We start from the raw sequence: 26280 nt of genomic DNA, 5'->3' as shown, positions 1-26280 counted from the left end.
AAACATTTAGGCTAACCACTTGCTGTTCCACCCCAAGTGATGGATGATTGCTTAATGTTTCTCCCAGTCAGTTTAATACATATATGATGTCAGGATTAGATGGAAAGTCAGAGATGTAGTGTCAGTTCAGCAAGGCACAGGTTAATGACGTCAACGGTGAGATGCTGGTTTAGGCCAGGGCTGGGCGATATGGCCAAAAATGTTATCACAATAACGATATGATAATGTTATATCACCCGATATCGATAATTATCGATATTGTTATTTTATTTATAAAAAAAAAAAAAAATTGCCTTTATTTGACCAGGTAGTCACTTGAGATCAAATATCTTTTTTTCGAGCAAGACCTGGCCAATCAGACCTTGTTATCAGTATTAAAAAAAAATAAAAAAAAATTAACAGTTCTGGCTCTGCTAGTTTCTTTTCTATCTTTTGGCACTTTTTTGGTGGACAAACTACCGCACATGTGCACCGTGGCTCGCGACTGGAGACTAGCTCTGCTAGCACACATAGCCTACTGTATACAGATGGTTTCAAACTGTATTTTAAATTAGAAAGCAAACTAAATAAATGGACGAGAAAAATAAATCTCAATTTGGTCAGTATTGTCATTTGGACAAGCAAAGCCATTACTTTAAGTTGCAGGCAAGAAAGACAAGTCTGTCTACTGTCTCTGGTGTTAAAGCTGCCCTGTTGAGGGGAGCTCCAGTAGCTCACCACGTACCGCGAGTGCTATTTCAGCGCCGTGGACAACCGTGCTCGTCACGGATCTGGGGCTGAGCGAGTTCGAATCCCGGACTGCAGCCGTGCCTTTCCCAGAGTGTCTTCCCCCCCATCTGAACCCTTTCAGCCTGCTTCTGTCGGTCAAACTTGACCAAGTATAAATGCGATAAACGTATAAAAGAGCCAGGGAAATGGCCAAAGTTTAAAAAAAAAAAGCTGCCCTGTTGCAGGTCACAATACAAAAAAATAGATTATTGATATTATGTTTTATTATCGATCGATATCGATTATTAAAATATATTGCTATTTTTATTGCCCAGCCCTATGCTGGTTGAGGGCTGGGCGATTAATCGATGTTTGGTGAAAGTTAGATTTGCACTTTATTAATCCCAATAGGGAAATTGATTCTTGTTTGATGATCAAGAGGCACCTTTTATTTGTTTTAAGTGAAGTTTGGTGAAAAAGCAAGCTATTATATATATATTAATCCCAATAGGGACATTCATATTTGTTTGATCAAGAGTAACCTTTTATATATATATATATATATATTACAAATTAAAGTGAAGATTGGTGAAAGGTTATTTGAATGAATTCCTTGGCTTTTTTTTTGTTTTCTAGAGAACAAAATCGATTAAAATCGTAAATCGGATTTAAAAAATAATAATCAGAGATTACATTTTTAGGCCCATTGTAGCCAAAAACGAATCCTTCTCAATTCTTACTACTACTTTGCTCACCCACCCAGGCTACTGACGGAGTGATGCTGACATGCTGTCAATCACGGAGTGATGCTGACATGCTGTCAATCATAAGGCTAGTCAACACCCTTAGAGGCTAAACTTTACTCTCATTGGCTGATGTGCTTTTCCCCAGGGGCTGTAATAGGAAGGTTTAGTCTGACGTCACTTAAGTTTAACTCAATCGACGCCACGGACTTGAGCATCGTTTGTTCCTACCACGCCAACCAGGGGAGGAAATTAGGCCACTTTACTCGCCAATTGCGAGTATTTTTTACGTTTGGCGAGTAATTCATGAAGAGCACTCGCCAGTCTGGCGAGTACTAGTAATTACAAAACAAAACAAAAAAATCATTCTGCAATCTGCTGATTCGCTCACTGACACAAACCGAACTCTGACTCCCCCCTTGATTCCTCCCATTTGCGCCACATAATAATCAGACCATAACCAATGAACATCATCGTTGTACAGATGCGCTCTAAGCTCCTCCAATGAACACTCGTTTTCTAGAAGATGCCGCCCATCTAGGGGAAGTGGACAGACCACTGACTGCGCGCAGACCTACAAACTCCTGCCACCGGCAGCCGGCTTGACAACGTAGACAAACTTACAAAAACACATGAGTGGATGAAAATAATTGCATGTAGAGTCGTCTCTTTCGGATATCGGTGCGGTCTGACATGGGGGCGAACAGCACGCGACGCGTCTCCTTCGAGTCGGATGAGAATGACGAGTCAACAACATTAGCCGGCTAGCTACCTAGCATGTAACAAGCTACCATAACGCGCATTCAACATAGTGGACTATACTGAGCGGCTTTGCTTAAATGCAGCCGAGTGACATTTTATTATTACCGGGTTTCCCAGCATATCACCACTCGCCCATATGCCCTCCACAACGGTGATGTTGTCATATTTGGCATTCAGAATACACCCGCTGAACCCCTAGCGTTGTCGATTCGGTTCCAATGTATTGTCATCTTACAGCACAAGTACAGTACAACCAGAATACATTTGGCATACAACCAGAGTGCAAATGTAACAAGTCAAGTTCAAGTTGTTTTATTTAGCTATTACATTACAGTGAAATGCTTGGTTCTTTCACTGCCCAACCCAGTATTGATTGAAAACTTTAACAGATTGCAGAATGGTTACAATACAGTACAGCTCAATACACACAATTGTTAAGGGGATGCAGACCAGAGAAGGACTTTAGTCTTGTTTACATCAGGGTCCCCCATTTCAGTCCTGTTTGCTTAATGCCTTGTCCACTTCCTCCACACTCCAATATGTTATGATGAATTGAAAATGGGGGACCCTGATGTAAACAAGACGAAAGTCTTTCTCTGGTCTGCATCCCCTTAACAATTGTATGTATTGAACTGTACTGTACCCATTCTGCAATCTGTTAATACACTTTTCAATCAATCAATCCCTTCAACCCTGCTCCTGTCAAACCTGCTCTTTCCATTCCCTCCATCATGTCCCCCCTTTCTGATGAATATTTCCTGCACTTAAGAGTCAGACACACATTCCTAGTAGTTGAGCTGTGATGAATGAAAACTTTATTTAACAGATTGCAGAATGGGTACAGTACAGTACGGCTCAATACATGCAATTGTTAAGGGGATGCAGACCAGAGAAAGACTTTCGTCTTGTTTACATCAGGGTCCCCCATTTTCAATTCATTTTCAATTCATCATTCAGTATAACCTAGACCAGCCCAACCCAGCATCTTTCACTGCCCAGTTCAGCCCAACCCAGTCCAGAATAGTTCCCTCTTTCATGTTAATATGTGATTTAATGATGTAATATTTTGAAGAGTAGAGACAGTGTGATTAATTTACTATGATTGAAAATCAATTTAGACGAAGACGTACAAAGAAGTAATTATCACAATTAGCGATTTTTTTTGTCTGGTAAAAAATCTATTTGGCTGGTAAAAAAAATCAGATACCCGCCAGTTGGCTGGTAAGCCAAAAAGTTAGTTTCCTCCCCTGACGCCAACGCTCTAAGAGATAGGAATACGTGGCAGTGTTTGCAGGGCTATAACTATATTCTATATTATAGCTATGGATACAATACTATGGCCCATTTGACATCAACTATCTATCGTTCAATATGTGAAAAAGAAATAATCTTTTCATCCATACATTCCCGTTTTATACCATGGTGAATATGAGTATAGTTTTAGAGTGATCCTGTCTAATCCCAGAAAACGACGCTATGCAGCAATACGTGCATTTCACTAAAAGCATTGCCGTTTCTCGCCTGAATCATGAAGCATTTTTTGATGCTTTGATCGTCACCAACGGCATACGTTGTGGAGTAATGTTACACACGCGCATGTTGCGATCGAGGTGAAGTCATGGTTGGATCACAGCAGGATTGATATAATTTAATCCTTACCTTCACTAGGAGGTACCCCAGAAAGAATATTCCAATTGTCTGATCGCGAGTCCAAGTACCGGTGTCCATCGTGTCGCCAACATAATCCACCACAACAGATGCATCAGAGGCATTTGGCGCTTCTCAATGGGATCGGAATACTCGCCCGGAGACATTTGATCGACGCACATTGCACTTGCGCCGGTATTGCACTTTGGCATGTTAACCCAGAGTCTGTGTGCCTGTAATGAATGGAAATATCGAATAAAATAATTGAAATAACGATGAAGTCGGTTTTCGGGGGTCCTGGCGCTCAACGCATGGCGAGATAACCCGACTATCATCGGGTCTGGCGTGCAAAGACACAGCGATATTTGATTGTTGTTGCCCATAACAGATTTGTGGTCACTCAGACTGTCTAGTTATATTTATGGTAGTTGTAGCTTGATTACTGTAAGCAAGATTGTGCTTTTAAATAAGGCTACAGATTCCATAGTGCTGCAGATTACTATGCGGTCAGCCTGAAAGGCAGCGCTCTTGGTTGTATTTTGAATCGCACCCACTGCAAATATTCCCTCCAAATAGGACTTTCTGATTTGCCACAGCATCCAGTAGATGTGTCAAAGCAGTGAAGAAATATCTGTTGGGGAACTGGTTGTGTTTTTAAAATGATATCTGTGTGAATTTGTGGCACTGTTGAACTCTGTTGCTCTCACTAGGCCTACTGTAGGTATATCTTGACTCTCCACTAGGCTATATCCTATTTCTTGCCTTCAGCCACTGGTGTGTTTTTACACCCGGCCCAGGCTTCAGCCAGACTGCAGTACTGTCCTGGAGACCACTGTCTGGGTGTTGGCTCAGTGGAGGCTTGTCTGTTTGGTTTGGGTGGCTGTGTGGACACTTTGGGGAGGTCCTACTCCCAGTACTGACTCAAAGGATATATATACACTATATAGCTGTTTGCGTGGAAGGCCCATAAGGAAAGATTTATATTTTAACCTCTTAACTAGCATTTGTCTAAACTAGGGCTGAAGGATTCTAGAAAAAATATCATATAGCGATTATTTATCAGATATTGCAATATAGGGCCTAACTTGCTATTATTGCCTTGCCTAACTTTTTTATGTTTAGTCTTAACTTTAGAATCTACATTTATTTTTAATTAAACTCTATTAACTTCTATGCCCCTGACACAAGGAATGTTTTACAAAGCATCTTAAAACTCAATACTTTAGTATCGATTGATCAGTTTTTAATCTGTAATGACCAATCTGTAATGACCAACCATTTCACATCAGTCTGTAATTGTCTTGATTGATTTGAATTGTTTAACGTCACAGTGACCAATCGCAGCCACTATTATTGTCTGGGACCAAATACGGCCACGCCCCATTCCCAGTAAAAAGTGGGAATCTCTAGAATGGGTTTCGGGCGACGCTGTATACGGAAGTGACGATAGACAACACTTTCTGTTGTCAGTAGATGGCAGCATTGGTTTAAAATTAAAAGGTGAAAATGTTGAAAACTACATGAATACATTTCCCAAGATCCTTAGCACAGGTCACAGGTCACTGGGATGTGTCTATTCTTCGCCGTGATCTGAACAGCGGTAAACTATTACTGCGACCTCGGTATAGCGACCGCGAATGGTAAACTAATGAATTATCTTAACAAAAGTGTGCTGGTAGCGTTACATATGTTGTCTAAAGGGGGACATATGGTACAATTTAAGATTTTAATGATAATCGGCATATAAATTATCGTTAATTTGTTACATATGTTGTCTAAAGGGGGACATATGGTACAATTTAAGATTTTAATGATAATCGGCATATAAATTATCGTTAATTTGTAAGAAACCTCAATGAAAACGGTAATATTCGATATTGTTATGAAAATGTGCTAGAATCCTATAAAAATGTGGACGCATTTGGTCTACGTTCCGTTAATTGATTGACTTTTCTGTTTTTATATTATCTTTGTGTTATGTATTGATATTGATGGACGTCATTGTAAACGAGAGCCTGCTCTCAATGATCTTTTGAGATTAAATAATGATTGATTGAATGGATGAACATTTGTTTTTTCTAGCCAAGTTGGAACCGTCCTGCCTATAGGCTATATGGGAAACGTGTTGTCTATGTGCGCCGTGGACATGCCTTCCTTGTATCTCACTATGTCTTTATTAACTATTAATTATTAACTATTTACCCAGGGTCCTACCCAGGTCTGGAAAAGTCTGGTTAATGAATTATATTTCCACGTCTTAGAAAGCTTGGGAAGTGCACAAGAAGAATTGTCTGTGGGGGTTGTTCAGTTCCAATATACATGAATACACATTTTGTGGCTGTAGTCCCACTATTATTTGACATATTGTGATGTTTTCTTATTGTTTTTTTTTTTTTTTTTTTTTTTTTTTTTTTGCACAAATCTCTCCAATATTCAAAACATCTCTTTCCACATCATCATATGCAATTTCCAAGATTTGCCTTTTTCTTTTTTGTAAGAACATACAAAACATGTAAAGGACTCATACAAATACATTAACAACTGACATGGAAAATAAAAAAAGACTTACGAAAAAAAGAAACATACTATACTATACATTATGCGTATACATCCCTGATATATATACCTTGCATGTAGACCGAACTACCTTCGAGCAGGTATGTGCTGCATCCTCTATCGGGATGCCACCCCTCTCCATATTGCATGTGAGAGAAAGCGCCCCAGACACATGCAGTTGTGCATGATAACATGCATGCACGCATGTCTCCAACACATGTATGTGGGTACGTGTATCACGTAAGCATGTGTACATGCCTCATATGTGTGTGTGTGCATCTTCCTGGTATGTGACTGTACTCCTATCTCTCTATGTCTCGTATCCATGTGTGCCTCTGCCCCCTATGTGAGTGTATATCTCAGACGTGTATATATATGTGCGTCTCAGCTACGTATGTGTGTGTCTCCTATATACATGTGTATCCCCCATATGTGTCAGTGAAAGCCTATACTTCAATTATGTGTATATGTAGGTATGTGTATGCCTATTTCCTATAAGTGAGTATGTGCATGTATGTGTGCCCCTGACATGTATAACTTATCCTTGTGTATATGAGTGTGTGTAAACCTATTATGTACACATATGAATATGTGTATCCTAGATACTTGTATGCGGCTATACCTGCGCACATGTGAGTGTGATAGAGACAGTGACCGTTCCATAGATACACCATCCGGACATAAAATACATGTACATACATATACAATACATTATAAAGCACAAGTACCATCAGATCAGATCCCCTTTTTCATATTCATCCTTGATAACATTGTAATCCCACCTTAATCATTTGTCCCCAGACCGTTCAGTCAGGTGTAGAAAACTGTCCCATACCTCAGCGAAAATATCCTCTCTCCCTGCGACTCTATACGTCACCCTTTCATATGATGCTGTCCGGAACATTAGTTCCATCCATTCTTTAAAAGTAATATCAACAGGTGATTTCCAATGTCGTAATGCAATTCTACATCCTGATATCATGGCCATTCTATACCACATTCCCCGGTATTTAGGCAGTTTAATCCCTTTCGGTACTATACCCAAAACACATGCCATTGGGGCGTTATTTATCTTCACATTCAGAACCTTACTTAGGAATATCACAATTTGATCCCACATTTTCCGGACCTTCTCACATTCGTACAGCATGTGCAGTAAAGTGCCTGTCTCCTTCTCACATCTCCAGCAGATGTCACTGTCCCTTAATTTCAGTCTGGCCAGTTTACTAGGCGTCCAATAGCTTCTGTTCAACACTTTGTAAAAAATAAGTTGTGATTGCGCCTCCCTAGAGAATTTACCCCATTTGGACACCAGTTTCTCCCACATTTCCTCAGTAATATCCTCACGTACATCGTTCTCCCAGCTCAATCTCAGACCCGCCAATTTGGGTGCATTGTATTCTCTTATAACATCATAAAATCTTGACGCACCGCCTTTCCTACGCCATCCTTTATAGAATATTTCTTGAATTGCAGTAATCGGGCCACACTTTGGTCCTCCTATTGATGACGATATACAATGTCTAATCTGTAGGAATTTATAAAAGTTTTTATTATCTATATCAAAATCCTCTTTAATATCCTCAAAAGGCAAAACCCCATCTTCCCCGGCTATATCACCTAGTACATGTATCCCCCTTTTAATCCAATCGTCCCATATGACTGATTTCTTACCAATCTTTAGTTTCTTATTATACCATATAGAGGCTCTCGTAGTTAAATATGGGCTATCACCAGTCATTCTGTGCGATTGATTCCAAGTTTCCCTGATAAATGCCATTAAAGGGTTTTTAAAAGGTATAGGTCTGTCTGATTGTGTCAGGAAGGATTCCAGAGATGAGGGATATATCATTTCCTCCTCCATCCTGACCCAAGCAGGTGCCTCCTCAGACGAGTGATTCAGTTTGGAGAGCTGGGAGAGCGAGAATGCATAGTGATACCAATCTAGTTTAGGCAGGGATAAGCCGCCATTTTCCTTTGCTGCATACATTTTGGCCCGTCCAAATAGCGGCCTTTTGCCCCCCCACAGATATACATTAATGACTTTGTCATACTGTTTGAGTAACTGGGTCGGGAGAGTCAGCGGCAGCATATATAGGATATAATTTAATTTGGGAGCCAATATCATTTTTACTAAATGTATCTTCCCCAGGAGGGACATATTCATGTTGGCCCAATTCTGGGTCAGAGCACTAATGTGTTCGATTATAGGGGCAATATTGGCTTGCATCAACTCTTTCAGACCTGGGAATGGGATCAGCTTTATTCCTAGGTATATCAACCCTGACGGCATCCATCTGTATTGCCACCCCCTTCTGATATCAGGGGGACAACACTTAGAGAGAGGCATTGCTTCTGACTTGCTCCAGTTGATTGTGTACCCAGATATTTCGGAGAAGGACTCGATAATAGTTCCAATGACCCCAGCTGCTGTTCGGGGATTGCTGGATACCAATAAGATATTGTCCGCATACAAAAATAATTTATGTTCTACCTGCCCCGCTATTACCCCTTTGATGTCCTGATTAGTCCTTAGTGCGATAGCAAGTGGTTCGAGGAAGAGCGCAAACATTTGGGGAGAAAGCGGAGAACCTTGCCTCGTCCCCCGCCCTAGGTTAAAGGGCGAGGATACGATCCCGTTGGTCAATACTGATGCCATCGGATTTGTGTATAACAGTTTTACCCACCCAGTAAACGATGGTCCGAACCCGAAGCGCTCTAGCGTGTGAAATAAGAATGCAAATTCCACCTTATCAAAGGCCTTTTCGGCATCCAATGAGAAGGCCACTGTAGGTTCTGTATCATTCCTGACCTTCCACATTATGTGTAGGAGTCTGCGGATATTATCAGCTGAGTTTCTCCCCTTCACAAAGCCCACTTGATCTGAATGCACCAAAGTTGGTAGTACATCTTCTACTCTATTCGCAAGTATCTTTGCCAATACTTTTTCTTCCAAATTGCTCAGGGATATAGGTCTATAGCTTCCACAGCATTGAGGGTCTTTGCCCTTTTTCTGTAGTAACGTAATAGTGGCCGATCTCAAGCTAGTGGGCAAGCCCCCCTTTAACAATGAATCCTCATATACTTTTAATAGTCTCGGAGCGATTATATCACTGAATTGTTTGTAGAAATCGGGAGTAAACCCGTCGTCTCCTGGTGCTTTACCCAATTTAAGGCTGTTGATTGCCGTGTGTATTTCTTCTATCGAGACCCCCCCCTCCATTGATTTTACTTGTTGTTTCGATAACGACGGTAATTTGATTTTGTCGAAGAACACGTCCATTTTTAGCTGATCCACCGCCTTCTGTGGGGTATACAAGTCCTGGTAGAAGCACCTGAAAACATAATTAATTTCCTTTTTGTCTGTAATAATCTTGTCATCTTTATTACGAATTGAGGATATAATATTTTGATTTTGCATTTGTTTAACCCGATTCGCTAGTATTTTACCCGCTCTCTCCCCTTGTTCATAATATCTGTGGTTGGTCCTAAATAACGCATATTCAGCCTTCTTTTGATATATGTTGTTCAATTCGTATTTGGATTTGCTTAGGTTTCTCCACGTTTCTGGGTCTGGTCTCTGACTGTGCTGTTTCGAGAGTATTTTAATTTCCTCATCTAACGCTGTAATTTTTTTGTTTCTCTGCCCTTTTTAGTATCGCACCGTATTGTATGAGTCGTCCTCTCATGTACGCTTTACATGTGTCCCACATTATGCCACTATCATCTATTGACCCTTCATTAAGTTCCCAAAATTCCTTAAATATAGTTCTAATGTACGCACAGTCGCACACGATCCTTCATCATTTAACATCAGGTTATTGAATCGCCATCTCCGAGATCGTTGCCCTTCCTCCATGGATGTGATCACTAAATCAACCGGAGCATGGTCAGATATTACAATGTTCCCTATCCCAGTATCTGCTACCTGTTCTACCAGTGCGCTAGAGATCAGGAAATAATCTATTCTAGAGTATGAGGAATGCGGGTGAGAGTAAAACGTGTAGTCTCTTTCTTGTGGGTTCATAACCCTCCAAATATCCACTAGACCCAATTCCTCTATCAGAACACCAACCGCCAGTCTCCCTGCGTTGTCAGCGGTCCTGGGTTGATACGATTTGTCCATTAAGGTGTTTCCAACCAGGTTGAAGTCCCCCCCTATGATTACGTTGCTATTCCCTATTTTCCTGATCACCTCACATACCTCATGGAAAAAGTCTGAGGACGACCCGTTGGGCGCATATATATTAGCTAAAGTAGTCCTCTGTCCCTCTAAATCAGCATCCAGTATAACCCATCTTCCCTCATCATGTGAGAAACTATTGTGCACCTTTAGGTCTATGTTTTTTCTCACCAATATTGCCACCCCCCTCTTCCTAGAAGAGAACGTACTATAGTATATTTGTCCCACCCAATCCCTTTTAAGCTTGGCCGACTCCTCCTCATCCAGGTGCGATTCCTTAATTAGTGCAATATCCGTCTTTTTTTGTTTCAAGAACGTCAATATCTTTTTTCTCTTAATGGGATGATGACATCCGTCTATATTCCACGATATTATTTTAATCAGCCCCATATTCCTCGTAGTGCATCTACCCTGTGCAATCCAGGATGTAGTACCTCTATGTCTGGGGCGCCATCTCCCACATTTCCATATCTAGTTCCTGAGACTGTGAAGATATATATACAATAGTATAGCATACAATGAAATAAAAAAGAACATATAAAAACATAAATACATTCCCCCCCCCCCCCATATTTACCCAAGCTACGTTCGATAGGACCCCAGATAGAACAGTCGTACCGAGGGTGAGATCGATACTCACCCATGCACCTTGGTCCCCCTCGACTAACAGAGGAGTGCATATGGCACAAGGCAGGTTGCCCAAAACTGTGCCCCTACTATCTTGTATACCCTGATGTAACGTATGGCTCACACTGTAATCTATATACAGTGCGATCAATTCAACTGAACTTGACAAAACGGTAACGTTTCCAACAATTAACATTTGTATATCTCTCAGATATATATTGGTACATTGTAACTTCTATGACATAGCCATAATGGCCTGTGGTTCATTTCGTTATACTTTTCCTGTATCCATCCGGGATATTTCCCCTCCCACAATTTTATCATACTCTCCTATCCATTGCCCTCTATTCTCATTTCACATTTTTTTTTTTTTTTTTTTCAATCATTTTTATTTTTTTTTGTCTTTTCTTTTATATACATATTGGCATTTTGTGATGTTATTTATTCTATGACGATGCCCCCGTGACTTATCTGTATCCATGCGCTTCATGAACTTTATCTCAATTGTCCGCCTCCGACTGTCCCCGTCTGAATCCCTGTAGTTTCTCCCGGTATCTGTGATGACCATTGCCCTGCTGTGCGGGGCGTTCAGTCCCCGTCGTCCCCCGGTCCCCGTTTCTTTTCCTTCATTATTCTCTTGGCCTCGGCATATTCTCCTCGCTTCTTCAGTATTTCAGTGGGGAAGTCATGGTCGACATAGAAGCGTTCGTTGTCACATGAGACGTTTTTCTTCTGCCACGTTCGGCGTATTATCTCTTCCTTCATTTTGTAACTCCCAAACTTAACCACGATTGACCGTGGTTTCAGCTGTGGGTTGTTAGGCCTTGGGGCCAGTGCCCGGTGTGCTCGTTCGATACGAAGGTCCATGTCATGAGGCAGTCCGAGTGCGTCCTTAAACAAGCCGTCTAGAAATCCATGCATGTCCTTTCTAGGGCTGACCTTCGAAGCTTTTTTTGGCAATCGAAGCTTCGGGGCCGAGCTTCGATTTTAATTCGAAGCTTCGAAAAAAAAATAAAAAAAAAATAAAATTTCTTTTTTTTTTAAATTTTTTTTTTGATTTTTTTTTTTTTTTTTTTTTATCTTATGTTGTGGGACTTGTACAGCACTTTCGTAAACGTTGTTGTTTTTAAATGTGCTCTATAAATAAAGTGGGTTGGATTAATTAATTAAGTAGCCCCTTTCGTGACTGACGCATCCAACAAGGTTTCACTCGGCTGTGTGATTTAATTCAAGGTGGATCGCTGTTGTCGTTTGAACAACTTCAGATTTCATGGGAACTACCAATCCCCCAAATCAAGAATGTTTAAGATGAATGAAGTAAGATTTTGATTATTTGAAATATAAATTCAAATAACGTTGAATCGAACGTTCGAAGCTTCGAAGCATTTAAGACAGCCCTAGTTCTTTCCCTCTTTCTCCTCCGGGATACCATACACCCGCAGGTTCTCTCTCCTCGTTCTGCCCTCTTGGTTTAGCCTCCATGTCGGCCTGCCTCTGTATCAGTTTTTTTATTAAAACCGTCGCCGCATCAAGCACATTTTCATTTTCTCCGATTCTCCCCTCCGTTTCACAGAGCCTGTCGTTCATTTTGTTCATATCATTCTTTATCTCCCGAAACTGACGCTCATTGTCTTTTCTGAAGTCTTTGAGCTCGTTGTATATGTTCAACAGCGTGGCTTCTTGTTCACAGTCATCGTCGCCATCTTTTCCTCCCGTTACGTCATCATTCTCTGCCATTCCGTCGTCCTTTTCAGTTGTAATCGTGTTCGCCCTATGTCTCGTGATAGCCCCTTCTTTCATCCCTATTAAATATGTACCCTGGTGTTGTTAATAAATGTTTTCCGGGGCTAAATCATTTTGCTGTCGGGGAGCTCGCGAGTTAGGCAGCCATGTTCTTCCGCGGTCAAACCGGAAGTCCGATGTTTTCTTATTGTAAAGAATGATCTTCAGCAATAGATTGAAACTAGGGATGCACGATAATTATCGGGCCGATAATTATCTGGCCGATATCAGCAATTATGACATCATCCTGATAAACCTTTTTTTTTTCATGTCAACGTTCACACGCACAATATATGCTTACTTAGGATTTGACTTGATTTAACAACAAAGCAGTCGGGGCAATGGCAAGCCGAAAACGGTCGAAAATGTGGTTATTTGAAGTTTGGATTTTTTCTTTTTTTTTTTTACAACTGAGGTAGGTAGATTACATTTTTAGAGACTAAAGTACCGAAAAAAGGTACCGTTGGGTACCGGTATTGATTGAGTCACAGGTACCGGTACCGTATCGGTTCAAATGTGAACGGTACCCATCCCTACTGACAAAGCACAATACTTGTTGGTTTTTAGTTCACTCATTGTTCAGGGAAACACATTGTTAATGACATTGACGGATTGTGAATTTTGTGATTGACTCAAATTATATTTATTTGGAAAAATAAATATAGTCACTTTATTTGAAGAGTCAAAACTGTTCTCTTGGCTTTGTTTTGTTCATAGTAGTAACGCTCATGTCATGATAAATCTGGTTAGGTCAAAACTACAGGAATATACATAAAAAAAAAAATATTATAATACATTAAATATATATTTATCGGTATCGACCTTGAGGAGCAGAAAGTTATCGGTATCAATATCGGGGTAAAAAAAATCGATATCGTGCACCCCTAATTGAAACAGTCTAGTTGAAACGCATATTTCCCAGTAGCTGTCAGCATACATCATAATCAGAACTGCCCGAAATCTTCAAGTCATGGAATTGAGGCCTGGAAAACATATAGCATTTTGAGATGGAAGGATGTGTAGGAAGCCTGCTAATCTCCTGTTTGTCCCCTCCCCGCCCTCCCCTCTAGGGCATGCTGACCCCCATCCTCCTGCCGTGAGCTGCCTGGGGTCCGTCTGAGGCATCATGGCAGACCTGCCCATTGCCCCGGGCGAAGTCTACATCGAGGTGGAGTACGACTATGAGTACCAGGCCAAGGACCGCGTCATCATCATCCGGCAGGGCGAGTGTTTCATGCTGGTGAAGAAGAGCAACGAGGACTGGTGGCAGGTCAGGAAGGAGGAAGGGACCAAAGCCTTCTACGTTCCAGCGCAGTATGTCCGCGAGGTCCGCAAAGCCCTCATGCCCCCGCCCAAAGCCCTCATGCCCCCCGTGCCCCCGCAAACTAGCAGTTCAACCAGGGCCAAGCCTAGCTCTCTGGAGCTGGACCGCTCCAATGAGAACCTCCATAGACACGAGTCGAGTTATCGACGCTCGCCCTCTTCGCCATCCTACACCTTCAGCCGGACCAGTCCACCTAGCCAGCGCAGGGACGACAACCACAGCCCCGGCAGTCCTGGCAGTCCTGGCAGTCCTGGCAGCCCCGGCAGTCCCGGCAGCCCAGGCAGTCCCACCGACCGTGACGGAGCACTGGCCGAGGTCCTCCTTCCCCGCGGAGGGGGGCCCCAGCCTGCCCACAGGTGCAACACGCTGCCTCGGTCACGCGCCCGCTCCCCGGAGCTGGTTAGGGTGCCCCTAGACGTGGACAACGCCCAGCACTGTGACTTGGCTGGGGACAGACGCACCAACGACTCTGAGTCTGGAGACGAGCTGAGCAGCAGCTCCACTGAACACCTCCAGGTAAGTAATGAACAGAACAGTAACCCCACCAAAGCTTTGGCTGAGCTGTAGAAAACATGATGCCAACTGTCGGATTAGTAAACTTATTCCAAGCCTGGCCAATATACAGGTTTCATAATTCCTATGCAGGTCAGGAAAGGTATTAGTTGGATCCCTTAGATGCTCCTAAAACTATCCCAGAACATTAAGAATGGCAATATCATTAACTCATGGCTCAAGTATTGTGAAACTATGGTATCAGCGTTCTGGTGATTCCCACCCCTTACTGACAGATGACTGACATAATCATCTGTTCTGGATGACCTTTTGGCCTATTGTAGAACCTTCCTTCACATCCCTCTGAAGCAGTTGACCCAGGCAGAGGGAGAAATCATCCAGGGCTGAAATCCACTAAAGATCATAGTCTCTGTGAGCCTGGACTACTGGTGGTTGGTGGGTGGGGTGTTGTTCCACCAGCATGGAGGCAGAATGAGCTTTACATATATTACATAATTATAGTATTGCTTTGTGTGTGTCTGGGTGGGTTAGTGTTGTGGTTCAAGTTCAAGTTCAAGTTCTTTAATAGTTGTCATACAGAAGTACAGAATACTTTCATACAAAATGCAGTTAGCTGTCATTTATTATATTATTTATACAACACAGAAATATATTACTTATGGTTATAACATGATGTAGCCTACATTATGTACCTTTTTTCCTGTGGTCGTTTATTACTTTATTTACATTTTCTGATGAGATTTTTGAGATCGGCACTTTTAGGATTTAATAATTAGATATCTAGGCTACTTCATGAAGATATAGGCTACACAGTACAGCATTTTGATCAGATTTAGACCCATTTAGGCCAGCCTTATGTTGAGGAGGGTCAGGATGAAAATAGTTGCCAAGTCTTTTTTCACAGGCTCTTCTGAAACACAGAAATAGAATAAGAATAATATCAGAGACTAGTCAGAATGACTTGGTTTTGCACTAATGGCTTAGGAGTGTTAACATGTCTGGACTTGTAACCTGTTTGAATCTGTCCGAGCAGCAAAATGGAGGTTTCCACCTGACTGTTTTATACACTCAGTTTCTACACTATCTTCTTAATCTTCTGATTTGTGTTTGAATGGCTTAACCTCTTAACTGGCACTCAGAAAAGTGGCCATTTTTAAACTTGAACTTGAATATTTTCTTTGCAAACAAATACTATAATTTATACTTATAGCACAATGCATGAGCCTGGTCTCTTTTGAAAGATAACAATCTGAAGTTTCTGATACAATAAAGAAAATTACATATCGGCATGTAACTCGAGAAATGCTGAACGGATTTTGTCGCCTGAAATGGCAATCGACAGGCAACAAATAGTTTTATTTTTTATTCTTTTTATTATCTTTTTCTGTGTTGGTTGACGTCAGAATTCTGGAATTGGGAGAAACCCATATGTCACAAAATCCTGTAGTATTGCAACTTGACAGCTGACATGATGAATGACATTTTGAAGCAGGAAGCTTGTAATTAACACCCATCCCATTATGGCATGAAGGCAGCATTACATATTCAGGAACACAAGCTTTTGGTGTTGTTCAAGGAAGCTGGTCTTGCTGCCTACCCCACCTCAGTCATATCTAGTTCAGTATATTTTGTCAAGTAGAAGGAAGAGGACCGACCCAAAGCAAAGACTGATTCCAAAGCTATGTATCACATAGCATCTGACCTCTGACTCAATATGACGTGTTAGCCAAGGTTTATCTTTATAGCAATGGTGAACAAACATTTCATCAGTCACTACTCACTATATAAAGCTTTACAGTCCCAAGTGGACTTCCTGCCTTCCTAAGCCTCTCCGAGTGGCCTTTGAAATTATGCCCAAGACAAAGGTCAAAGTGGTCCAGCCTGTTTTTGTTGTGTAGGCGGCCAGCCAGACTTCTTCTACAGCCAAACACAGCGTTGTGTTGTGTACCTCTGTTGACTGTTGGAACTATACGCCTCTACCTTGGCACAGGGCTAGTGTTGTCTAGTAGCTTAACACAAGGCTTGGCATTAATGCCTGACCCTCTAACCTAATGCTGATATGTTTCTACTAGTCAATTATACTTGTTGTTATATTTATAATTAGCCAGCTTGTTTTAAATTGTAATAGCTGCTTTGTTTGGACGCTAAGATATTAAATTGTATGAAATTCAAATTGTGAATCCAATTGCACTGTGGACGGTTTGGAGTTGTCTGTCTTAATTCAACTTCCCTACCTGCTGTACTGTAGCTGAGTGACACTGTTCCCTACCTGCTGTACTGTAGCTGAGTGAAGGTGTTCCCTACCTGCTGTACTGTAGCTGAGTGAAGGTGTTCCCTACCTGCTGTACTGTAGCTGAGTGAAGGTGTTCCCTACCTGCTGTACTGTAGCTGAGTGAAGGTGTTCCCTACCTGCTGTACTGTAGCTGAGTGACACTGTTCCCTACCTGCTGTACTGTAGCTGAGTGAAGGTGTTCCCTACCTGCTGTACTGTAGCTGAGTGAAGGTGTTCCCTACCTGCTGTACTGTAGCTGAGTGAAGGTGTTCCCTACCTGCTGTACTGTAGCTGAGTGAAGGTGTTCCCTACCTGCTGTACTGTAGCTGAGTGAAGGTGTTCCCTACCTGCTGTACTGTAGCTGAGTGAAGGTGTTCCCTACCTGCTGTACTGTAGCTGAGTGAAGGTGTTCCCTACCTGCTGTACTGTAGCTGAGTGAAGGTGTTCCCTACCTGCTGTACTGTAGCTGAGTGACACTGTGTTCCCTACCAATCCTTTCACCCGTCGACCTGGAAACAGTAGTTAATGCATTCATCACATCACGCCTTGACTACTGCAATGCCCTCTACACCGGCATCAGTCAGGCAGCCATGTCCCGCCTCAAAATGGTCCAGCACTCTGCAGCTACGTTCCTTATCGGCACCAGAAAGAGAGAGCACATCACACCAGTTCTAGCCTCCATACACTGGCTCCCAGTCCCACTTAGAATAGACTTCAAAATCCTCCTCCTGACCTTTAAGGCACTATCGGGTACAGAACCCCTATACATGACAGAGCTTAGAGCCATATGAAATCCGTTTTTTTTTTTTTTCGTTTTAATATTTCAGAATTCTGTATTTTGCTTTGTACGCTCATTTTACCATCAGAAATAGTGTCTAATAAGTGGGAATGAATAAATGTCCACAATTTAATAAGATATAACAGTCCATTTAATAGGGCTGTCTTAAATACTTCGAAGCTTCGAAGCTTCGTTCGATGGGCATGGGATTCGAATATGAAAATAAAATTTGATTATTAAAAAAAAATTATATATATTTTTGCTAAATCAACTCTGCGTCTCTTTGTTAACTACAACAAGCAATGCTGTTTGTTATTTAAGATGAGGTCGGACTCGGCACTGACAGATTTGTGTTCATTGTGCTGCTTTTATAAAGCCTCAAATGACGGCTTACAATATTTCATGAAAGAAGTGCTTTGTTTGTCTAAGATTTAAAAAGGTTTAAACTTTACAGCACTGACAAAGTTGAACAAAGTGCTGTACAAGTCCCACAACATAAAAAAAAAAAGTATTAAAAAGAAAAAAAAACTTTAATTTATTTTTTATTTTTTTATAGTTGATTCCATTTTTATTGCTCAATTCCGCGATTCCGTCCGCGATTCCGTGATCGCGGATTACATATGGCTCTAACAGAGCTCATCACCCCCTACGCAGCACCCAGGTCACTAAGATCCTCCAACCAGGCTTGGCTGGTCCCCCCCCCCTGCACCAGACTCAAAAAGAGAGGCGATCGCTCCTTCAAGGCCGTGGCCCCCAAACTGTGGAACCAGCTACCCCTGGAGATCTGATCTGCCCCCTCGCTGGAGACATTTAAGGCCGGTCTAAAAACCCACTTTTATTCCCTAGCCTTCAATTAACCCTGTTTCTCCCACACCCCAACTCACACACACCCTTGCAATTTAATCCTGCCCCCTCCCTCTTGTATCTCTTCTTGTGCTCCTCTGTCCCCTGTGTGCTATATTGTGCTTTGTGCTCCCCTATCCGCTTGTTGGCCTACTGTTGTCCTATCTTCTGAATGTACTGTCTTGTCCTGTTGTGCCTTTTTGTATTTTTGTATTTGTGTATTTTATATTAGGACATTGATCTTATGCTTTGTAGGGGTGGGACAATACATCGATCCAGATCGATATATCGATCTATTATCAATAATCAAATAGGATCGACGCAACGTAAAAAGATCGATTCATATTGCGATACTCTTATTTTGAAAATCCCTGCGAGTCATATCCGCCGGCGCCCAGTATTGTGAAACTCCGTGTAGACATTACAGCAGTGTTTGCGTCTGCTGTAAAGCACTACAGAGCGTCTATTTTGCGAGCCGATATAAGTCTGTGCAGTTTTTTCCCCGCAACGGGTCAAATGCATATAACAGGCGTTGCATCGTCGCCATTCCTTTATGCCAACGTCGCGTTAAATATCTAAATGAACGTCGCGTTGGCTGCTTAAAAGCTAAGCAGCTAACCGTGACTCCGTGAGAGAGAACAGGAGAGGGGAGAGGGGACTTGGAAGGAGGAGGGGTGGGGGCTGTGGGGGACTGTGTGTGTGTGTGTGTGTGTGTGTGTGTGTGTCTGTGTGTGTGTTAAAGCTCAATATATAAAAACAAAAGTGAACAGGAGGTCTATTTGTATTAAAAACAATAGATTGTTTTTCATTTAAATGTCTGGAAGAGCTCAAAAATAAATACATCAATTGATATTTCCGTAGCCTTTTTTTAGTTGATCTAAATGTGACTGATTGTGTTAAATGGGCACATAATATCGCCTCATATCGATCGCAGGCACCTGAATTGAATCGTATCGTGGCAGACTTTGTGATATCGGCAAATATCGTATCGTTGTCCAAAGAATCGATATCGTATCGTATCGTATCGTGATGAAACTGATGATTCCCACCTCTAATGCTTTGATTGTACAGCACTTTGGTTGGCTAGTTTTTAAACGTGCTTTATAAATAAATTACTTGACTTACTTGACTACTTTCTGTACTGTAGCTGAGTGACACTGTTCCCTACCTGCTGTACTGTAGCTGAGTGACACTGTTCCCTACCTGCTGTACTGTAGCTGAGTGACACTGTTCCCTACCTGCTGTACTGTAGCTGAGTGACACTGTTCCCTACCTGCTGTACTGTAGCTGAGTGACACTGTTCCCTACCTGCTGTACTGTAGCTGAGTGAAGGTGTTCCCTACCTGCGGTACTGTAGCTGAGTGAAGGTGTTTCAGTGTCAGTGGGCTGCTGCCAGTTTGTTTGTCTTTCCCTTGCTCTGATGACAGTTCCTGTGTCAATCACTACTTCCTGATCTCTCCTGTTGCACTAGATAAGCACTGGATTTAATGCAAGGCTATAATGTGGGGACTTTTTTTGTCAGATTTGTCAATTTAAATAGACTAATTGATTACTTTACAAAATTCGGTTACTGTTCTCATTTCGTTGGTCAGCCCTTGTGTGTTACATACTTGTTTCTCAGTGACTAAGCCAGCTGGCTCCTTTCGAGAAGTCGCCCAGCAGCCAGTGAGTGTGTCTCCACAACATTTGGGCTCAGCTAATTATTTTATCTCTGCCGTTATAGCCGAGACTGTGACCTACTTCATCTCCACTGTGTCCTCTTGTCGACCTTTCAACAGCTCCCACTGTTCTCTTCCTCTCACCATTCCTCCTATCGCACTCCTCTCAAGGGCAAACTCTGGAAAAGTATTTGGCGAGAGGAGCTAAGCTGTCCCGACTCTGAATCCTACAGGTCAAAGCAGAAGACGGACTGCCACCAATAATTGTGACACACTCTGGCTCACCAAAACATAAGTCAGAGGAGCCCGTTTTTTGACTAGGGGCATATTATGTTATGAAACCATGTTATTTGTCACTTTTTGTTCCAAGGATAACTGCATTACCACAATACCACCACTAGGGTTGTGAGGATGACTGCATTACCGCTAGTGATGCACCGATGCACCGATGTAAAAATTGTGGCCGATACCGATAACCGATATTAATATTGCTGTTCTGGTCGATACCGATATTTACCGATGTCGATATCTCTGTATAGAAAACACTTTTTTATGATAATCAAATAAAGTGCTATTTTCCAAAACGCATTTTTTCTTTACTTTTGTAACTTATTTTCAGAAATTACTGATATTTTGAAACTTTAAGGCCAAAACATGCAAAAAAAAGAAAAGAACATTTATTTTTTATTTTTGATAAATATCTGCCCATATCGGTCCTATCTTGATATCGGACCGATACCGATGTGTAAAAAAACGGCCATATCGGCCGATATTATATCGGTGGCCGATATATCGTGCATCACTAATTACTGCAATACCACCACTAGGGCTGTGAGGATAACTGCATTACTGCAATACCGCCACTAGGGCTGTGAGGATAACTATTCCCGCAATACCACCACTAGGGCTGTGAGGATAACTGCATTACTGCAATACCACCACTAGGGCTGTGAGGATAACTGCATTACTGCAATACCGCCACTAGGGCTGTGAGGATAACTATTCCCGCAATACCACCACTAGGGCTGTGAGGATAACTGCATTACTGCAATACCACCACTAGGGCTGTGAGGATAACTATTACCGCAATACCACCACTAGAGCTGTGAGGATAACTATTACCGCAATACCACCACTAGAGCTGTGAGGATAACTGCATTACCGCAATACCACCACTAGGGCTGTGAGGATAACTGCATTACCACAGTCATGTGATGCCTACCACAGGGGTGACATCATTTTTGTATTTCATTTTCTTTGCAGGTGAAAGTTACAGGAGTGCATAATGGTGTGTGACATGAATGTAAGCTCATTATGTAAACACAATAATCTTCCATCCTATGTTAAGCGGTTTCTGGAGAAACCAAGCCTTTCAGTTGTGTCACTTCAGCTTGGCGTGCGAGGGGAAGGGACAGTCCATTAAACATATGGGGGATTTACTTTGTGTGTAATTATTATTATATGATTATTGTAACTGAGGGGTACAATTCCCTGACTGTATTGAGAGTATGGTATCATTAAACCACTACTTAGTTATGTACTTTAATTACTGGCCATACAGTACACGGTATATCTGGTGAACACCCACACAAGAATACGGCTTGACAAGGAAAGTTCTAGTTAGAGGTATTTATTATTAGAGCAGCAACGGTAGGTTACAGATTGAGAATTATGATTGCGCTTGTAAGGCGAAGAACACTTAAGTAAGTCAAGAGCGTAAGTCCATGAGAATAGTAAGATGGGTATAACTGACGCCACCTGTAGCATAAGAATTACATAAGGCACACTCGTAGTCAGCTGGAGACACTAAGGGGTTCCCTCCGGTTGTAAGCCAGCAGGGTAGAGGAATGTTCGGGAGCAAAGTCTGGATCAACGCGGAATAACGAGGCTCCAGATACAGGAGCCAGTGCAGTAATCCCTTGGTCCGTAGACAAAGCAACAGCTATACTCCAGTATGCACGACAGCATGGATGAAAGCTAGCCAGCCTCTGTGGTCCTAGAGGCGGGCTCGATGGTGCTCCTCACAGGGTAGGTCCCACACAGCAGTGGGGTAGACGGTTCTCTGCTCCAGCAGCCACAGTACCAAAGCAATATAATCCAGCCGGAAAAGGCTCTGCATTCGCCGGTGTAGGTTCTCCGGTGTACATATCCAACGGTTCTCGTCTAGGACTCCTCGGGTGGTGGCGCGAGTTTAGGCCGCCCAGCCTGGATAAGTGCACTAGCTAGAAGTACGACGAACCGGTGGTAATGATGGTCACGGAGAACGGTAGCCGCACGATACACTATAAATAATAGACTTCACAATAGAATAAGTCGAACTCGACGATACAGCGTTAAACTCTGACACTTTAGCTATTTATTCACACGCGGTTCTCAAGGCTCTATTCAGGGGCAAAGAGGCCCACTTCACGGCACGTTGTATCGTGGTGAAGGCTTCAACGTTTAGGTACTCGACTACTGCTGTATCCACCTGCGACGTATTTATACGTAAGGTGAATAATCTAGTGCCAACCTCAGTTCTGTCTCGTATTACTGCGCAAACCTGGACATGTTGAGACATGCCTTGGCGGTGGCTTTGAACTTGCCATTGGGGGTATGGCCGTTGGCGCCTAGGGGTCGCTGTCCAATAGGAGAACGAATATTATGGTCTGGCCTGTACCTAGGTAAAGGGATATTCCGTGTATATATACAAAGAATATACAAGGGATATCAGACGATATACAAATATTATACAAGGTATCTCAAGTAATAAATATATATATTCGGTTTAATCTGACCCTTTGTAACAGCTGCCTCCTAATTAGTCCGCACCTAATTAGATAAGCAGAGACAGATTAACCGTCTTGTCCACTACTCAATGTCCGTTGTGAGGAGTAGGGCAATTCACAAAGTCAGTGGGTCATGGTCGTCATCAAGGGAGTCAGGGAGCCTTGGCAACTCTATCAGCCTCGCCACGGGTCTGGTGTATGTCCGTCCCTGGACGAGAACTTCTGCCGCTCTGACCTTTCCGTCGGCACCAGTGATCACTTTGCTTACGCGGCCGGCCGGCCACATAGCTCGGGGTAGTGACTGGTCTATGATCATGACGACTGTGCCCTCCGTCAAATTGTCTCTTTCTTTTACCCATTTCTGGCGGGTCTGTAGAGACGGTAGATAGTGGAGGAGGAAACTGTTCCAAAACTTGTCAGCCAATACTTGACTGTACCTCCACATTCTTCGGCCGTTCGCTTCCTCAGGTCTGTACACCGTCTGTGGGAGCGCGGGGTCCAGCCGCCCCATCAAGAGAGTGTTGGGGGTGACTGGGTCGACATCTGCTACATCACTTGAGACGTAACCGAGGGGCTTTGAGTTCAATACTCCCTCGATCTCTGTGAGGACTGTCGTGAGGACTTCTTCAGCCACGGTCTGGGCCCCAAGCACGGCGTACAGGGCTGTCTTTATTGAACGTACTTCTCGTTCCCAGGTTCCCCCGAAGTGAGGGGCGTTCAGGGGGTTAAACTGGAAGTCAATCTGAGAGGGAGCGAGGTGGGTCTTAAGTTCTGGGCCCATAGCTTGGAAGCTCTCTCTCAGCTCTCTTTCTCCGCCTTTGAAGTTTGTCCCGTGATCAGACAATAATATAGACGGTTTTCCTTTCCGCGCTGTGAATCTCCGGAAGGCCATAAGGAATGAGTCCGTACTCATGGTTGGAAGGAGTTCTATGTGTATCGCTCGGGTGGTCATGCATTTGAATACAATACCCCACCTCTTCTCCGTCCCTCTTCAGCCATCCTGGGTATACTGGGCTGTGCTCGCCACTTGCGACAGTCTAGACAGGTCCGCTGGAAGCGTCGTACTGCTTCTCTTCCTTGCAGTATCCAATAGCGACGTCTGATCTCAGCGAAGACTCTCTGCCCCAGCGTGGTGCACATCCTCGTCGTATTTCTTTATGATGAGCTCTGTGACCTTGTGTCGGCTGTTGAGAACTATAGGGAACTTGACGTCATCCGTTAAGTCCGGGGCCCTTCTCAGACGACCACCCACTCTGATGAGATCATGGGCGTCGCGCTCGGGGGCCAAGTGGAGCAGTCTGCTGTCTGACGGGACTGGCTTTGATCCCTGCAGACAGTCTAGCTCGTCGGGGAACGAGTCTCTTTGGGCTCGCTGTAGCAGAAGGAGTTCTGCTTCTTCGTAATTAGCTGCATTAATGTCAGTAGTGGAGGGAACCTCAGGGTGGTGCCACAGGAATGTCTTTAACTGCGCACTCTCAAGGGTGGGGCAGTCGTCTATGTTAGGGTCTGTGGGGACTGGTGTGTGCGTCAACCCACAGAACATAGATTTCTTCATCTCTGCCTCCTCTTGACTAGCCTCCCGTGGGGTGGGGTTAGGCCACTCTTCTTCCGGGAGCTTGAGGAACTCGGGACCGTCACTGTAGATATTGTGACGTGTGAGGTCATCTAGGGACATTCCCCATGTGATGACATCTGCTGGGTTCTGTTTTGTGTCCACGTACCTCCAGCATGCTGATTCTGTTAAATCTTGGATCTCTGTGATTCTGACTCCCACGAAGACCTTGTATCTACACGAATCGGACTGGATCCATGTGAGTACGGTCATGGAGTCTGACCACAGGATTGTTCTTTGCACCGGGATGGTGAGTTCACGTTGGATTAACGTGGCGAGTTGCGCTCCTACTAGGGCTGCGCAGAGCTCTAGACGCGGGATCGATTGTTGCTTGCGGGGGGCTATCCTTGAACGAGCCAGGATGAAGGCGGTATGTATTTCTCCTCCCTCCTCTCGGGCCCGCAAGTAGGCCACCGAACCGTAGGCTACTTCTGAGGCGTCGCTGAAGACGTGCAGGTCCATCTGGCACGTCTCCAGCCGCACTGTGGGTGGGAAGTAGCTGCGGTGTATGTTGACACCTGGGAGCGAGTTGAGTTCCTTTTCCCACTCTCTCCATGTGGAAGCAAGGTGGTCGGGTATGGGGTCGTCCCAGCCCTGGTCCTTGTCCCACAGCTCTCGCACAATCATTTTTGCCCTGGTGGTGTAAGGTAGGATACATCCCAACGGGTCATATTGTCTGGCGAGTGTTCTGTATACACTCCGTCTGGTGGTCGGTAGTGAAATCGACCTTCCCTGCTCCTTGGTCAGGGGTGTGTGTCTGTAATGGAGCGAGTCTGTTTTGAAGCGCCAGACTAGTCCTAATGTCATTTCTTGGGCTTCACCTGGGATGGTCGCCATCCAGGTCTCGCTGCTTGCTGCCTTGTTCTCTGGGGAGAGGCTGCGCAGTACTTGAGGGTCGCTGCTGGCCCACTGCCGGAGATCAAAGCCGCCTTTGATCAGGGAGGCGCGGAGCTTGAGTAGGAGGGCCTCGGCCTCTTCTGGCGTCGCGACGCTTTGCAGACAGTTGTCCACGTAGAAACTCCTCTCTACACTTTGTCGGACCTCCTCGTCAGCTGCTGGGTCCTCTGCGACATGTTTTTGCAGTGCGAACGTAGCACAGCATGGGCTGCATGTGGTTCTGAAAGGGAGGACCTCCCATTGGTAGATAGATGGTTGCTCATCCCCGATCCTCTCTCTCCATAAGAACCGCAGCAGGGGCTTGTCCTCTTCCACTAGTCGCACCTGCAGGAACATCCCTTTGATGTCGCTGCTGATGGCCACCTTGTTTTGGCGGAAACGTAGCAACACGCCTAGTAGAGAGGGGCCGAGTGTTGGACCGGGCAAGAGTTCTTTATTCAGATTCTGTAGTCCGATCTGGTAGCTGCAGTTGAACACAATACGATCCTTGCCGTTGTGGTGGACCTTGTGGTGGGGCACGTACCATGATTCGGTCGTCTGATCGGCCTCTTGAATGTCAATTTTCTTTGTGTCCCGCTGTGATTAGCTTGTCAATCTCAGCGCGGTA

The 26280-nt window shown here is 43.6% G+C and overlaps 1 protein-coding gene across 6 annotated transcripts in view; it reads left to right on the top strand.

Annotated features, from left to right (window-relative positions):
* The window catches only part of LOC311239645 (rho GTPase-activating protein 12-like), a 192376-nt gene that overhangs the window by 4253 nt on the left and 161843 nt on the right, over positions 1-26280 (top strand). For all 6 annotated transcript variants that reach the window (XM_084328028.1, XM_084328027.1, XM_084328026.1 and 3 more), the window contains exon 2: positions 14079-14848. In XM_084328028.1, coding sequence (XP_084184154.1) covers positions 14135-14848 — 714 coding nt within the window. In that variant the 5' untranslated portion in view covers positions 14079-14134. The remainder of the gene's footprint in view (positions 1-14078; positions 14849-26280) is intronic.

The sequence above is a fragment of the Notolepis coatsorum genome, assembly GCF_963971535.1.
Source record: "Notolepis coatsorum genome assembly, chromosome: 13".
Classification (NCBI taxonomy): Eukaryota; Metazoa; Chordata; class Actinopteri; order Aulopiformes; family Paralepididae; genus Notolepis; species Notolepis coatsorum.
This window is presented reverse-complemented; position numbering and strand designations above follow the sequence as displayed.